Below are 16,752 nucleotides of genomic sequence, written 5' to 3' on the forward strand. Positions count from 1 at the left end.
TTTTCATGCCAATATATTTCCCTTGCTGTTCAAGCCAAGGGACAGAAATTTTCTTAAACAGGGGTTTCGGACAAGGTGGTTCTAATGGTATACTTTTTTTTAATCTGACTCCTCTGTTAGGAACTATGGGTTTTTATATTTCTTAACATTGGACGTGATCGTCTCTTACTAGGTTGCTAGCTACCGCTGCAACCCGGATCTTTATTATAATATTTAACATACTGACTTTAAATATAATTGTACTAGCCTATATTATAGTTAAGTGGTCTATAAAAGTTAGTATAGACAAGAGGTCGTTCTTTATTATAGGAAAAAAAACACATTGTGCCCACATCGTTCTTTACTCAGGCAGTGCTAGCGCGCTGCCTATGATAATAAACTGATTACACACAGGAAAAAGCCTACGGCTTTTTCTTCTTTTAAATAGTAAGAGACGAGTCTCAAATAATCAAGTAGCTAGCTAATTCCAAAGGTATTCAATTTTTGTTATTCCAATGATCGTTTTTTATTGTAACTAGGTTTCAGCCATCTCTACAGCCATGATACTATTGGAAATTACATAATCCCTATTTATGTTTTAGTTAACATGGGCAAGGTGTCGTTCTTTATTGTATATGGACTAAGGTTCGTTCTTTCATGTAAAACTAGCAAAACATTTTTTAAGCCTGATGAAGATTTAACTAATGTGTCAAAAGTAAGGTTGCAAGTCGACGATTTTGTTTTGGCCTTATTATAATTGGTATGGTGAAATAATAATACGCATATGGCTCTTAAATCATACTTCCTTATGGTTCAATATGGTCTAGTGGCTAGGATAGTTAACTTTCACTTAACAGGCTCGGGTTCGATTCCCGGGGTGGGAAAATTTTTAACTCTATAATCTTCGAACATTTGAACCTTTTATAATTTATAATGATGCATAATATAAATACTGTAATCTTAACTATAGTGAAGTTGCGTATGCAAGTTAGTATAGGGAAGAGTTCGATCTTTATTATATTAAGCAGAATGCCAAGCCAAAACTGCTGTCGAAGAACGGGATCGGTCCATATATAATCTAGAAGTGTGACCTTTGGTAAAATTTTTCGTTTTTCAAGCTCACTCTTTAGTTCGTCTATTTCATTGTCAACTTTGTCTGTTTGTCTGAGCCATTCGAGGGCATCCCGGGATTTTCTCTCCATTTTTTTCTCAATTAGTAGGTACTTTGGACTTTCCGGAATTATAAACATTCCAACGGCTTGGAAAACAACTGGAGGTAGTTTACAACAAAACAACCAACACCAATATTGTTGTGAACCCAAGACTGATTTTAGCCCTAAAACTTGGGCAACCACAATTGAAAATGTCAGTGTAAGCTGAAAAATGGTAGAGACTGCTCCTTTAACTTCTCCTGGAGAAATCTCTTGAAGATACATAAGGCCTAGACCAAGACCAATACCAGAGTTAATTCCAGCAATGAGTCGACCAACAATCAGTAGCTCCCATGATTTTGCAAAAAACCCACCTACCTCTGAACTAGCTCCCATGAGCACAAAAATCATGTTCATCAACAACCCCTTTTTTCTACCTAGATTTTCCGCAATGAACTTGTTCAAAAAACCTCCAATAAGGCCTCCCACAGGCAATGCAGAGACAATTAGGGCCAAAAATAAATCAGCTTTACTCCGTGAAGGGCTTTCTTCATATCTTTCAAAGTATGAGTCTATTATCCATTGTTTTATGGCTTCTCCAGGTGCGTTAATAAAACTAATATTAAATCCCATTTGATATGCAGAGCACATTGCAGCAATGAAAATTGCAAAAACAAAACGAGAATTCCAAGTTTTATTTGATGGCATTTAGTAAATACAATTAACACTATATCTAGTAGACTTACTCTCCTTACAAATACACAAATGCTCTTAGAAATTGCATTGAAAATAAAAAAAAATTCCTGGAATTTTAGTATCTGAAGCTGATTCTTATAAGTGTAGCCTATACCTTGAGAATTTTTTTTTTATTGATGGAATATTGATTTAAGAAAACAATTCCAAATGTTTTTTATATAGTAAATCTGTAAGATGGAAACAACATACGTCACAATTTTTTCAAGCTCCTCTCAAATCCAAAATTACTTTGGGGCGGTAATTTCTGCTTCATAGACAGAACCTTAGAAAACGCCAAGCTTCTAATTGAAAGTTCAATGAAGGCAATATTGATTTAAAAAGATGTTTGGATAGAAAGGGTAATAAAATAACATTGACCTTTGGTACGTATTCGCCCGTATCTTGTAAAGTATGTAGGACTCTAGAAGATTGAACACTTTTTCAAAGTCATTCTTTTCCCCATTTTCTATTTCACCTCCCTTCTTTTTCGAAGTCTCCTTTTCAACTTCTTTCAGGTGCACTTCAAGCAAGGCTTTGAATGACTCTGGGTCTGGGTTGAACGGCCATCTTTGTATTTTCATTCTTTGACATGCCAGTGCTTTTGCTTCTTTATTGTAATATAAAAAGACCTAATTGACAAATCAGTTACTATCAGCGAGAGATCGTTCTTTACTGTAATGCAACCCGGATAATCAGTTACCACTTGGGTTTTCTTTTATGCTATATCATTACAAACAGGAAAAAGCCTACGGATTTTTCTTCTTTTAAATAGTAAGAGACGAACCTCAAGTGTACTACCCCTGGAACCACCATTTATCAGTTACTATGGATGAGAGATCGTTCTTTACTGTAGCAACCCGGATAACCTATACTATAATTAAGTGGCGTATAATATTTAGCATAGGTAAGAGGTCGTTCTTTATTATAATATTATAATTTAAAATGAGCCATTGAACAACTCTCTACGATGTTCCAGTGCCAAGCTATCTGTTGAATTACTAACCTACACTATAATTAAGTGGCGTATAAAATTTAGTATAGGCAAAAGGTCGTTCTTTATTATAATACTGTAAATTTGTTATTTCAGTGATCGTCTTTTAATGTACTTACTGTAACGTCAATATAATGAATAGTAAATTGTTCATTTTTGGCTTTGAAGACTCTTCGAGTAATGCGATATAATTCTTCAATCGTGTCACATTCTATGACACATGCTTTTCCATTATCATTTTGCAATGGTGCTCCTCTGGGTCCGCATGAGTGAGAATCTGTAAAATAGTATTTTTCATCATAATGCATAAGACCCAGTGATTTAGAGTATGCAACTATTATTCCAGCATTATGTTCTCTAAATAATTTTTTTAAAGCCGCCAATAATGTAATTCCTAATTCTCCATTATTTATAGAATCCAATAAACTTCCGCTGCACAACCAATTATCGTCATAATTTAGGAAAAATACTGCGTCATACATTAGAAAATCGTCCTTGATGACATCTAAATTTTTCAATACCAAATAACCACTAGGAGGAATCGGAAAAACTCTTGGATTTCTATTATTATTATTTTCACGCATGAGAGCATAATTAGTATCCCATTCAATCATGTTTCTGTTCAGAATATTTTTATTCCATTGCCTTGGAGGTATAATAGCAGCTCGGACAATATTTGCGAGTACCATGGCAAAGCATTGGCTGCCTGCGTATCCAGAGAGAAATATATTATCTTCTGCTTGATTCCAGTCAGCATGTATAATTCTTGATACCTTTCTATTACTATGAAGAGTAACATATGCACTTGCTGGTGCATTTGCATTATTAGCATTTTTGTGTTGTTCTTGACGATCTTGGGCCGGTTGAATGACACGAAATATATTATTGTGATCAAGTTTCGCATTAATATTTAATTTTTTCTCTTTTGTTGACACCACCGGTCCAACACTAGTTATCCTTTTTTTATTTTTGGGATAAATTTCTATTAATAAGGGTTCTTCAACTGAAGGGCTTCTCATTCTTTTTCTGGGACCTCCAACAATGGAATTTTTTTCCCTTGAGTCTGTTGTCCTTTAGAGTTTACTTCATTTGTTATACATACTTCATCTGGTGTACCTCTGAGTTGCCTTTCTGGGAACTCAAACAATGGAAGATCTGTTCTATAAATTTGTCTCAAACGGTTGCACTCAATTAAAGCATCAACATCGCAATAAATCTTTGTCTTATCAAATTCTACTAGATGTAAACCTGCACTAGTGGTCACACGGGAAAGAGCAACGTACAACATACCTGGACCGAAGCAACAATTACCTGCGTCAACAATTGCACACTGTAAACTTAGTCCTTGGGATTTGTGTATTGTAATGGCAAAGGCCAGTTGAAGAGGAAACTGTCTTCGCGTAAAAAAGACTTGCTTCAAAACATCAAAGCGCACGGTTTCTCTGCCAATTTCAACTGGAAGTTCCAGTCCATCAAATTTTACAAGAACTCTAATTATTTCTCCGTTTGGTAGCAACTTGAAGCTTGTTACTTTCCCCATTGATTCATTTACTAGCCCCTTAGCAACACAAATATTTCTTTGGAGCATTACACGTGCACCTACTGCAAGTAACAAGCTCATGAAAGAGCCGGCTGTTCTTTTTCTGTCGTTGCCAAAGTTTAAAACAGTGTTTGCTGCTTTCTGTTCGATTCGTTTGTCGTCAACAACTGAAGAGAGTCGATCAACTTCAGAAAGTTTAACGTAGTCTTAGCAGCTTTTTGTAAGAAGTAAATCGTTAACTACCATACAATTTTCATTGGTGGGCATAAGAATGACATGTCTATTTCCCTCTTCATACAATTTTGAGTAAATATCTATTATTTTGTCATTTGAATCTCTGTAGGAGTTCACAATTTTTCTCTTGTAAATACTATTAAAATTTTCCCCAGTGAAAAACCCCTGTCTAATTTCAGCAAGTGTATTAGCATAACTCTTATCCATCTTTTGTCTCACATTTATGGTTAGTTCCTCATACTCAAATAGATGCCAGAGGTTAAAAGTACCAACTGATCCGATCCTGTTTTTTACCTCTAGTCGTGTGAGAGGCATATAAGGAGGATTACCACTTACTGGTCTTAATTGAAGAAAATCTCTTAAAAATACGCAATTAGCATTACCCATTGGTAAATCAACTGCAAATATTTTCGATAATCTTAAATGAATGTAGGTTAAAAGAAGAGACGAAACCATACAAATTTCATCAATAATAAAAACTCTTGTCTCCTTAAGTGTCTTTCTCAAAGTGAGAAGTTTTTCAGTGGAGAGAGGTGTGTATTTTGTTGTGTTTTCCTGATCAATAGCTAAACTTAAACAACTATGTATTGTTAAACCATTTATGCTATGTGCAGCAATACCAGTAGGTGCCATAACTACAACGGGGCAATCTTCATTCTTGAACTTGTTGCAAAGTAGTCTTCTCACGACACTGATAACCCTAGATTTTCCTGTACCCCCATATCCAGATACAATCAACTTCAAAGATGTTGCACCATTGTGCTTGGTAACTGAGTCTAAAATTTTGTCAACAACTCTCTTTTGATCAATATTGAGCGACTCATAATCATTTTTCAGCCTGTCTTCGGTGTCACCATTTAAAATCTGTTTTTTTGCGTCTAACAAATCCTCCATAGCATCTGCTGCTCTGTCAATGACTCCTCCCTGAATTGCATTTTCTGGGTCATCTTCAATGTTTTCATCAATATTTTCTGCCTTCAGAATTTCTTTTGCACGGTCTCGGACCCTTTCTTCAAATTCTATATCGCTTTTCTTCTTAACAACAAATTTTTCGTGGTAAGCTACCATGTCGGGATAGTTTACACTTTCAACACAGTAGGTTTTGTAGTTGCTATTTCCACTGACTACTAGTTCATTTTCATCTCTCCAAGGTTTAAACAATTTTAAAAGATCTCCATAGTAAGCATTTTTCTTCTCGTCAGTTTCAAATGGGTTTACCTTTCTGTGCTGTATGATATACGGTTTAAAAAGCCTTTTTCTGAGGTAGAAGGACCCATCAGTTGACATCATATTATCATCAGTACCATTACGCTCCCGTTCATACCAAGACAATAACTGAAAAAGACTGATATTTTCCATATGTTCCGGTCTTTTAGGGTAGATATCAATAACCCAGTGGGCAATGTACAAATCACTACTCTGTGGATCGTTTTTAGCAAGCTTTTCAAGCTCCTCATACCTTCTCAGTGTCCTCTTCACCTCGCTCTTTTTCGCAAGGTCAATATATCTAAATTGCCTAGAAATACTATACAATTTATTACCAAGAAGCCTATCAGCAGCTTCAACTACTCCAACATGACGGGTTTTTATGGACTTCAACAAGTAGGACATAGTTCGTTGACCAAGACTTTTGCATGCATTATTTACTTCCTCCCACATTGCTTCTATTTCGACACTCTCTGCTTTTGTCATGTAATCGGTAATGTAATACGGTAATTTAGAGCCCAAATGGCCAATATATTGAACATCAATGTTTGCTTGATTAGCAATAAGTAACGCAGGAGAATATTCATTTATATAACGCTCGTCATCTCTTCGAAGCAGATGATATATTCTTTTTCTTGGCTTTTTACGGTTTGTACCATGAGCCAAGCAGTCAAGGATGTCATATAATTCTGTTCGTTCCTTTGTAGGACGAGGAAAGCCAAACTTACAATACGTAATCCATCTTCCTCTTTTTCTCTTATACTTTCTTTGACAGTATGTATTACAGCGGTGCACTTGATGGTCTTTGACCAGTTTGTGAAGAGTTGGACTAGTCAATCTATTTGGTATTTCACAAGTAATAATACTATTGATATACTGAATCACTTCAGATGCTGTTGATTTCCCAATAATAGGAGCATCTTCAATCCACAACACACAGTGTACATGAGGCGCACCTCGTTTCTGATACTCGATACGCCAGAAATGATCCTTAATTTTACCAAACAAAGGATTTGTCTTTGAACAAATTAGCTCATTAAATATAGGTGTCCATTTTTGGTCAAATGGAAACTGCAACTGGATCTAGACACGTCAACTCTGCTGGGGTCATTTTTGCCACACCAGGTAAGTTCTTATGGACAGTCCGTAAATAGTCAATAAATTCAGGAGAGTACCACTCAGCACTTGAAACTGTCAGAAACAAAGTAGGTGGACCCAATTGTTCAATCATTGACTTTACTTTATAGGAAAGAGATTGAAAATACTGCTGAGATCCTCTGATTTTTGATTGAACAGAAAACAAAGTCGCTTCCATCTCTCCATCACGGGAATGAAGCCTGTAAATAAATTGACGAGCATTTTGATTTGGTTTCACAGTCCGCAACATATGACCAACGCTATTACACATGTAAGAGAATTCTTGCAATTGGAAGCTGTGAAAAAGAAACTGTTTGTCAAGACGAAACTTAGTATGTCTGCTAAGAAGCCTTGATTTAAAATATTCTGCATTCCTAATCCGAAATGGTCTTGCCTTGTCACGCAAGCCATATTTGCCTTTCGGGAAAAGATTTGGAAACACTTTTAGATCAAGTTCTTCCTGAAATAAGTCTTCGCTCTCACCTTTTAGTTTCTTGATTTGAAATTGGTCAGTACCAAGATCTTTCATTTGCTTAAAATCTTCAATAAAGTCTTTTGGAACCGCTGAATTGAGAGGCTGGACAGAAAAATGTTCAACCAATGTAGATTTTGCGCTTTCTGTCAGTTTCTGAAGGATTGCAGCTTCCGGTATTTCAGGTAAATTATCAACACCAACCGCTTTTTCAGCAAGACGGGCTTCAATTATTTTTTTTTAAATCTTCTAGGGTGTATGCATGTATTGTTTTATAGAGACTGTTGTTCTCTCTTAACCACAACAGTGCTTCATGGACTTTTCTCAGATCTATTAGTGCAGTCCAAACATTCTTGTTGTAAGTAGGCTGACCATTGACAATGACTACAAAACTATCAATGTTAAGAAGTTTTTCAGGCTGAATATCTGCATTTGCTTGCACATCAACAGGTAGATATACTATTCTCCCCTTAAGAGCGTCAACAAGTTCTGTTCTAGGTCTCTTCAATGCAGTTACTTGCCCTAATCTGACGATCGTAAGACAAGGCATTACAAATCGAATCATTGCCATTTCAAAATTATTTAAACACTTTATACATTCCGGTGTACAGTCTATATGAAGGTTATTTAATACTGATCGGACATTCTCCTGACTTTTCAACATTTTCCCAGCACAGTAATCACAGACAAAGAATGAATCTATGACATCCTCTTTCCAACCTGTACATTGAATTAGTTGTTCTCTGTCATCTTTGGGTATGTCCTGTTGTAGGTGTTCTAAAATCGTGGCCATCATTACATCAAAACCTTTCTTATTTGAAAGGGATCTTAGACTCTTCAATTGGTATTTTGTCTTTATCTGCTCACAACTGTCACAATGCATTGTGGGGTATACATCCCTAATGTTAGCTACCTTATCAAGGCTCTCACCAAATAATTTTATTATTGTATTTTCATCCACAGAAACTCTAATATTGCTATCACCGTAAATGAAGTCTTGACTATTATTACGACAGAGTCTACTTGACACTTCTTCTATGTAATGACTTAGTTCCTTGTACGAGCCCTCGACTTTTAGTAGATTAATATGTTGTATAATCTTACATTTTGATACTGCCTTATATACGCTATTAATGAAACAGTTCAAGACAGGAAAATGTGGAGCTAGTGCCCTTAGAGAACGCAAATAGCTCTGACATCCCTCATTTGGGCTACAGTATAACGAATGCCCATGCTTTCTTGTGTCCCTGTAATTGATTTCACAATAATCCAAGCCGCCAAGGTAGAAATTAACCACTTTGTCAGTTGAAAATTTTAATGCTATATTATTTTCAAGGATATCAAAAAGAATTTGACATAATTCAATATCCGTCGGATAGAGCTTGCAGATATCAGGGTGACATTGCCAAGTAACCTGCTGCCCAATTTTTGGTTTTGAATGATTACTCAGATTGTTATAGGTGACTTCAGCCATCATAATTTTCTTGTCAGATCTAGATTCAGAGCATTTTTCAATAGTTGTCTCGTACTTTTCAGGACAGTTTGTTCTACTACACAGAGAATTTTTGCCAAATATTCAGTAGAACTAAAAGAACTGTTTAAAACACAGTTAGAAATGCTTTTTTCTTGAGTCGGTGTTCCAGGAATTTGTTCTAAATCATTAGTCTTACAAACACATTTACTAATAACCCTAACAGGCTCGTTTTCGCCATAATTGAAAAACATTGCTTTTCCTTCGCTGTTGATAGGTATGCTTGTATATATGTTTTTATTGCTGCTACATAAACTGCAATTGCTCCTTCCAAAATTAATATACGAATTTTCAAAGAAGTGCGCCTCCGTATATTCACTGTGTTGTCGAACATTTTCCATTGCATCTGTAAACTGTTCCGCAGTTGCCAATCCATACCTTGGAAGCTTTTCATTAAACTGACAACATTTCTTTTGGATATTACTATGAAGCTTTGCCAAGGAATTTCTAGCCGACTTTTCAACAGCATCCGCTCTTTCAAAGAGAATCTTAATCTGTAATTTTGAATACTTTTCGTGATCCCGATAAAACATGCGTAAAATGTTTCTCAATTTACAAAGATCAGCCTGCATTTTTGCCATCTTCTTGTATTTCTGAATGTAATTTTTCCCTCTGTCCTTATGCGTTCTTCGGTACAACCTCGCAGAGAATTTAATTTTTTCATTATAGATTTTGTCAGCCCAGTAACGCTCCTTGATCTTTTGTTTGGCTGTCTCAATTTTTGCTTCTCGATACACCTGGACGGTTGAATACCTTTGCTTTTGGTTTTTCTTATATTTGATGCGGTAATCTTCATCATTGTGATAACTCTCCTTGATCTTTTGTTTGGCTGTCTCAATTTTTGCTTCTCGATACACCTGGACGGTTGAATACCTTTGCTTTTGGTTTTTCTTATATTTGTTGCGGTAATCTTCATCATTGTGATAACTCTCCTTGATCTTTTGTTTGGCTGTCTCAATTTTTGCATGTCTATAATCTTCATCATTGTGATAACACATCTTGCTGTTTTGCTTTGCTCTCTCAATTATTACTTCTCGATACGCCTGGTCGGTTGAATACCTTTGTTTTGCTCTCTCAATTATTACTTCTCGATACGCCTGGTCGGTTGAATACCTTTGTTTTGCTCTCTCAATTATTACTTCTCGATACGCCTGGTCGGTTGAATACCTTTGTTTTTCTCTCTAAAATTTTAATTATCGATGCGCCTGGTCGGTTGAATATTTTTGCTTTTCTCTTTTCAAGATACTATATCTGTTGTTTGTGTAGTACTGTTTTTTAAAATTGCGTATAGCTTGCTTCGATCTAACCATTATTCTAATCAAGACTGAGAAAATTTACATCTTTGTTGTTCTTAAGTAGTAATTATGACGTCACGGCGTAATGATTTTTCTATTCACGTCATAGCTCTAATCTAATATAAAGCTATGACGACATTCATTATTTATCTAGTAGGGTTTCAGACAAGGTAGTTTCAATGATGTACTTTCGTTTTGATCTTACTCTATTTTTAGGAGTTTTGTTATATTTCTTAGCATGGGACTGATTGTCTCTTACTAGGTTGCTAGCTACTGCTGCAACCCAAATTCACATATATATTTATTTATGAGAGGCAGCCTGGCCGAGTGGTCCAAGACACTGGTGTTAGCCACCAGTCTCTTCGGAGGCGTGGGTTCAAATCTTACCGCTGGTATACGATTATGTTTGAAAGACTGCAGTGTGAAAAGACATCAAAAATGCAGTTTTTGGTGGAAAAATTTATTCTCTGTTAGAAATAATTTCTTTTAGTTACTATAGATTTTTAACCCAATTAATTTCCTTTAAAATGAGCTATTGAACAACCCTCTACGATGTTCCAGTGCCAAGCTATCTGTGGAAAAGAAAAAAAAAAGAAAAAAGAAAAAAGAAAAAAAAATCCCGTTTGGGGAGAATAACGTGGTTAAAGTCAATTTTCTTGAATTTCAAGCCAATATATTTCCCTTGCTGTTCAAGCCAAGGGACAGAAAGTTTCATATACAGGGGTTTCGGACAAGGCGGTTCAAATGGTCTACTTTTTGTTTTGATCTGACTCCTTTGTTAGGAACTATGGGTTTTTATATTTCTTAACATTGGACGTGATCGTCTCTTACTAGGTTGCTAGCTACCGCTGCAACCCGGAAAAACCCAATTAATATCCTTTAAAATGAGCTATTGAACAACCCTCTACGATGTTCCAGTGCCAAGCTATCTGTGGAAAAGAAAAAAAAAAGAAAAGAGAAAAAAATATCCCGTTTGGGGAGAATAACGTGGTTAAAGTCAATTTTCTTGATTTTCATGCCAATATATTTCCCTTGCTGCTCAAGCCAAGGGACAGAAAGTTTCTTATACAGGGGTTTCGGACAAGGCGGTTCTAATGGTGTACTTTTTGTTTTGATCTGACTCCTCTGTTAGGAACTATGGGTTTTTATATTTCTTAACATTGGAGGTGATCGTCTCTTACTAGGTTGCTAGCTACCGCTGCAACCCGGAAAAACCTCAAGTGTACTACCCCTGGAACAACCATTTATCAGTTACTATGGATGAGAGATCGTTTTTTACTGTAGCAACCCGGATAACCTATACTATAATTAAGTGGCGTATAATATTTAGCATAGGTAAGAGGTCGTTCTTTATTATAATTTTAACCCCGTTAATTTTCTTTAAAATGAGCCATTGAACAACTCTCTACGACGTTCCAGTGCCAGCTATCTGGGGAATTACTAACCTATACTATAATTAAGTGGCGTATAAAATTTAGTTTAGACAAGAGGTCGTTCTTTATTAAAATTACTCGGTTTCAGCTATATTCGCTGAAAGTAGCTTAAGCTCCATTTATCATGATTGTTATCGATCCTTTATGTAAAATTCTAATCCCAAGGCTGCAGGTTCAAATCCTGCCAAGGACGATTTTTATATATTTATCTATCTAAAGTCTAATTAAAAATTATATTAATTAGTACTACATTAGATTCTCTTAACTGGCATCGATCCTTTATGTATTTTTCTGTACTAGGTTTCAGCCATCTTTATAGCCATGATACTGATAGAAATTTCATAATCCCTATTTATGTCACAGTTAACATGGGCTAGGTTTCCTTCTTTATTGTAATCAGCTATATCCGATGAAATTTATGCTATAAGAGATCATAAAACAATTAATTAGCTTTCCATATATATCTCATATGGTTTAGTGGCTTAGGGTAGTTGGCTTTCAATTAATTGTCTTGGGTTCGAATCCCGGTGTGGGAATTATTTTTAAACAAAATTACATGAAATTAATTAGCCAATTTGACAAGACATAGTTGGTAACTAAGGGCAAGAGTTCGTTCTTTACTATGACAACCAGGATGACGTCAGTTACAACTTGGAATTCGTTTTATGCTATATCATTACAAACAGGGAAAGCCTACGGCTTTTTCTTCTTTGAAATAGTAAGAGACGAACCACAAGTAACTACCCCTGGAACCACCATATATCAGTTACTATGCATGAGCGATCGTTCTTTACTTTAAATTATCATAAACGTTATCGATCCTTTATGTAATATGGCTCTTAAATCATATTTCTTTATGGTTCAATATGGTCTAGTGGCTAGGATAGTTAACTTTCACTTAACAGGCTCGGGTTCGATTCCCGGGGTGGGAAAATTTTTAACTCTATAATCTTCGAACATTTGAACCTTTTATAATTTATAATGATGCATAATATAAATACTGTAATCTTAACTATAGTGAAGTTGCGTATGCAAGTTAGTATAGGGAAGAGTTCGATCTTTATTATAAAAACTGACAACATTTCTTTTGTATATTACTATGAAGCTTTGCCAAAGCAATTCTAGCCGACTTTTCAACAGCATCCGCTCTTTCAAAGAGAATTTTAATCTGTAATTTTGAATACTTTTCGTGATCCTGGTAAAACATGCGTAAAATGTTTCTCAATTTACGAAGATCAGCCTGCATTTTTGCCATCTTCTTGTATTTCTGAATGTAATTTTTCCCTTTGTCCTTATGCGTTCTTTCGGTACAACCTCGCAGAGAATTTAATTTTTTCATTATAGATTTTGTCACCCCAGTAACGCCCCTTGATCTTTTGTTTTGCTGTCTCAATTTTTACTTCTCGATACACCTGGACGGTTGAATACCTTTGCTTTTGGTTTTTCTTATATTTGATGCGGTAATCTTCATCATTGTGATAACTCTCCTTGATCTTTTGTTTGGCTGTCTCAATTTTTGCATGTCTATAATCTTCATCATTGTGATAACACATCTTGCTGTTTTGTTTTGCTCTCTCAATTATTACTTCTCGATACGCCTGGTCGGTTGAATACCTTTGTTTTGCTCTCTCAATTATTACTTCTCGATACGACTGGTCGTTTGAATACCTTTGTTTTTCTCTCTCAATTATTAATTCTAGATTCTCCTGGTAGTTTGAATAAATTTGTTTTGCTCTCTCAATTATTACTTCTCGATACGCCTGGTCGGTTGAATACCTATGTTTTGCTCTTTCAATTTTTACTTCTCGATGCGCCTGGTCGGTTGAATACCTTTGCTTTTCTCTTTTCAAGATACTATCTCTGTTGTTTCTGTAGTACTGTTTTTTCAAATTGCGTATAGCTTGCTTCGATCTAACCCTTATTCTAATCAAGAATGAGAGAATTTACATCTGTGCCGTTCTTAAGTAGTAATTATGACGTCAAGGCGTAATGATTTTATTGACGTCAAGGCGCAATGATATTATTTCATGACGTCATCAGAAACAACAATATAATTTCGTGTTTTTCTATTCACTTCATAGCTCTAATATAAAGCTACGACATTCATTATTTATCTAGTAGGGTTTCAGACAAGGTAGTTCTAATGATGTACTTTTGTTTTGATCTTACTCTATTTTTAGGAGTTTTGTTCTATTTCTTAGCATGGGACTGATCGTCTCTTACTAGGTTGCTAGCTACTGCTGCAACCCAAATTCACATATATATTTATTTATTAGAGGCAGCCTGGCCGAGTGGTCCAAGACACTGGTGTTAGCCACCAGTCTCTTCGGAGGAGTGGGTTCAAATCTTACCGCTGGTATACGATTATGTTTGAAAGACTGCAGTGTGAAAAGACATCAAAAATGCAGTTTTTGGTGGAAAAATTTATTCTCTTTTAGAAATAATTTATTTTAGTTACTATAGATTTTTAACCCAATTAATTTCCTTTAAAATGAGCTATTGAACAACCCTCTACGATGTTCCAGTGCCAAGGTATCTGTGGAAAAGAAAAAGAAAAAAAGGAAAAAAGAAAAAAATATCCCGTTTGGGGAGAATAACGTGGTTAAAGTCAATTTTCTTGATTTTCATGCCAATATATTTCCCTTGCTGTTCAAGCCAAGGGACAGAAAGTTTCTTATACAGGGGTTTCGGACAAGGCGGTTCTAATGGTGTACTTTTTGTTTTGATCTGACTCCTCTGTTATGAACTATGGGTTTTTATATTTCTTAACATTGGAGGTGATCGTCTCTTACTAGGTTGCTAGCTACCGCTGCAACCCGGATTATGACGTCACGGCGTAATGATTTTATTGACGTCATGGCGCAATGATATTATTTCATGGCGTCATCAGAAACAACAATATAATTTCGTGTTTTTCTATTCACGTCATAGCTCTAATATAAAGCTACGACATTCATTATTTATCTAGTAGGGTTTCAGACAAGGTAGTTCTAATGATGTACTTTTGTTTTGATCTTACTCTATTTTTAGGAGTTTTGTTATATTTCTTAGCATGGGACTGATCGTCTCTTACTAGGTTGCTAGCTACTGCTGCAACCCAAATGCACATATATATTTATTTATGAGAGGCAGCCTGGCCGAGTGGTCCAAGACACTGGTGTTAGCCACCAGTCTCTTCGGAGGCGTGGGTTCAAATCTTACCGCTGGTATACGATTATGTTTGAAAGACTGCAGTGTGAAAAGACATCAAAAATGCAGTTTTTGGTGGAAAAATTTATTCTCTTTTAGAAATAATTTATTTTAGTTACTATAGATTTTTAACCCAATTAATTTCTTTTAAAATGAGCTATTGAACAACCCTCTACGATGTTCCAGTACCAAGCTATCTGTGGAAAAGAAAAAAAAAAGAAAAGAAAAGAGAAAAAAATATCCCGTTTGGGGAGAATAACGTGGTTAAAGTCAATTTTCTTGATTTTCAAGCCAATATATTTCTCTTGCTGTTCAAGCCAAGGGACAGAAAGTTTCCTATACAGGGGTTTCGGACAAGGCAGTTCTAATGGTGTACTTTTTGTTTTGATCTGACTCCTTTGTTAGGAACTATGGGTTTTATATTTCTTAACATTGGACGTGATCGTCTCTTACTAGGTTGCTAGCTATCGCTGCAACCCGAAAAAAAACACATTGTGCCCACATCGTTCTTTACTCAGGCAGTGCTAGCGTGCTGCCTATGATAATAAACTGATTACACACAGGAAAAAGCCTACGGCTTTTTCTTCTTTTAAATAGTAAGAGACGAGTCTCAAATAATCAAGTAGCTAGCTAATTCCAAAGGTATTCAATTTTTGTTATTCCAATGATCGTTTTTTATTGTAACTAGGTTTCAGCCATCTCTACAGCCATGATACTATTGGAAATTACATAATCCCTATTTATGTTTTAGTTAACATAGGCAAGGTGTCGTTCTTTATTGTATAAGGACTAAGGTTCGTTCTTTCATGTAAAACTAGCAAAACATTTTTTAAGCCTGATGAAGATTTAACTAATGTGTCAAAAGTAAGGTTGCAAGTCGATGATTTTGTTTTGGCCTTATTATAATTGGTATGGTGAAATAATAATACGCATATGGCTCTTAAATCATACTTCTTTATGGTTCAATATGGTCTAGTGGCTAGGATAGTTAACTTTCACTTAACAGGCTCGGGTTCGATTCCCGGGGTGGGAAAATTTTTAACTCTATAATCTTCGAACATTTGAACCTTTTATAATTTATAATGATGCATAATATAAATACTGTAATCTTAACTATAGTGAAGTTGCGTATGCAAGTTAGTATAGGGAAGAATTCGATCTTTATTATAATAACTGGTATACGATTATGTTTGAAAGACTGCAGTGTGAAAAGACATCAAAAATGCAGTTTTTGGTGAAAAAATTAATTCTCTTTTAGAAATAATTTATTTTAGTTACTATAGATTTTTAACCCAATTAATTTCCTTTAAAATGAGATTTTGAACAACCCTCTCCGATGTTCCAGTGCCAAGCTATCTGTGGAAAAGAAAAAAAAGAAAAAAATATCCCGTTTGGGGAGAATAACGTGGTTAAAGTCAATTTTCTTGATTTTCAAGCCAATATATTTCCCTTGCTGTTCAAGCCAAGGGACAGAAAGTTTACTATACAGGGGTTTCGGACAAGGCGGTTCTGGTGGTGTACTTTTTGTTTTGATCTGACTTCTTTGTTAGGAACTATGGGTTTTTATATTTCTTAACATTGGACGTAATCGTCTCTTTCTAGGTTGCTAGCTACCGCTGCAACCCGGATTTTTAGGAACTATAGGTTTTTACATTTCTTAACATTGGACGTGATCGTCTCTTACTAGGTTGCTAGCTACCGCTGCAACCCGGATATACAGTATTTTTGCAATTTACATAAAAGTTTTAGAGATTCTCAACTAAAAACTAAATGATCTTAGAGTTTTTGATTTTTCTCTAGCATCATATCCATTAACAGCTTCATAGAAAGGTGGCCTGATAGCAAAACACATCGAAGAG

The 16,752-nt window shown here is 35.5% G+C and overlaps 1 protein-coding gene across 1 annotated transcript; it reads right to left on the reverse strand.

The window, feature by feature from the left end:
• Positions 1-932: 932 nt before the first annotated feature.
• LOC148938776 (solute carrier family 2, facilitated glucose transporter member 5-like) lies at positions 933-1,826 on the reverse strand (the record flags this gene model as incomplete). Its single annotated transcript, XM_089107544.1, has 1 exon — positions 933-1,826. A coding segment is annotated over exon 1 (849 nt), but the record flags the coding sequence as incomplete, so codon positions are not given.
• Positions 1,827-16,752: the final 14,926 nt, after the last annotated feature.

The sequence above is a fragment of the Artemia sp. Qi Xiang Cuo genome, unplaced genomic scaffold, assembly GCF_049724085.1.
Source record: "Artemia sp. Qi Xiang Cuo unplaced genomic scaffold, ASM4972408v1 HiC_scaffold_2843, whole genome shotgun sequence".
NCBI classification, from domain to species: domain Eukaryota; kingdom Metazoa; phylum Arthropoda; class Branchiopoda; order Anostraca; family Artemiidae; genus Artemia; species Artemia sp. Qi Xiang Cuo.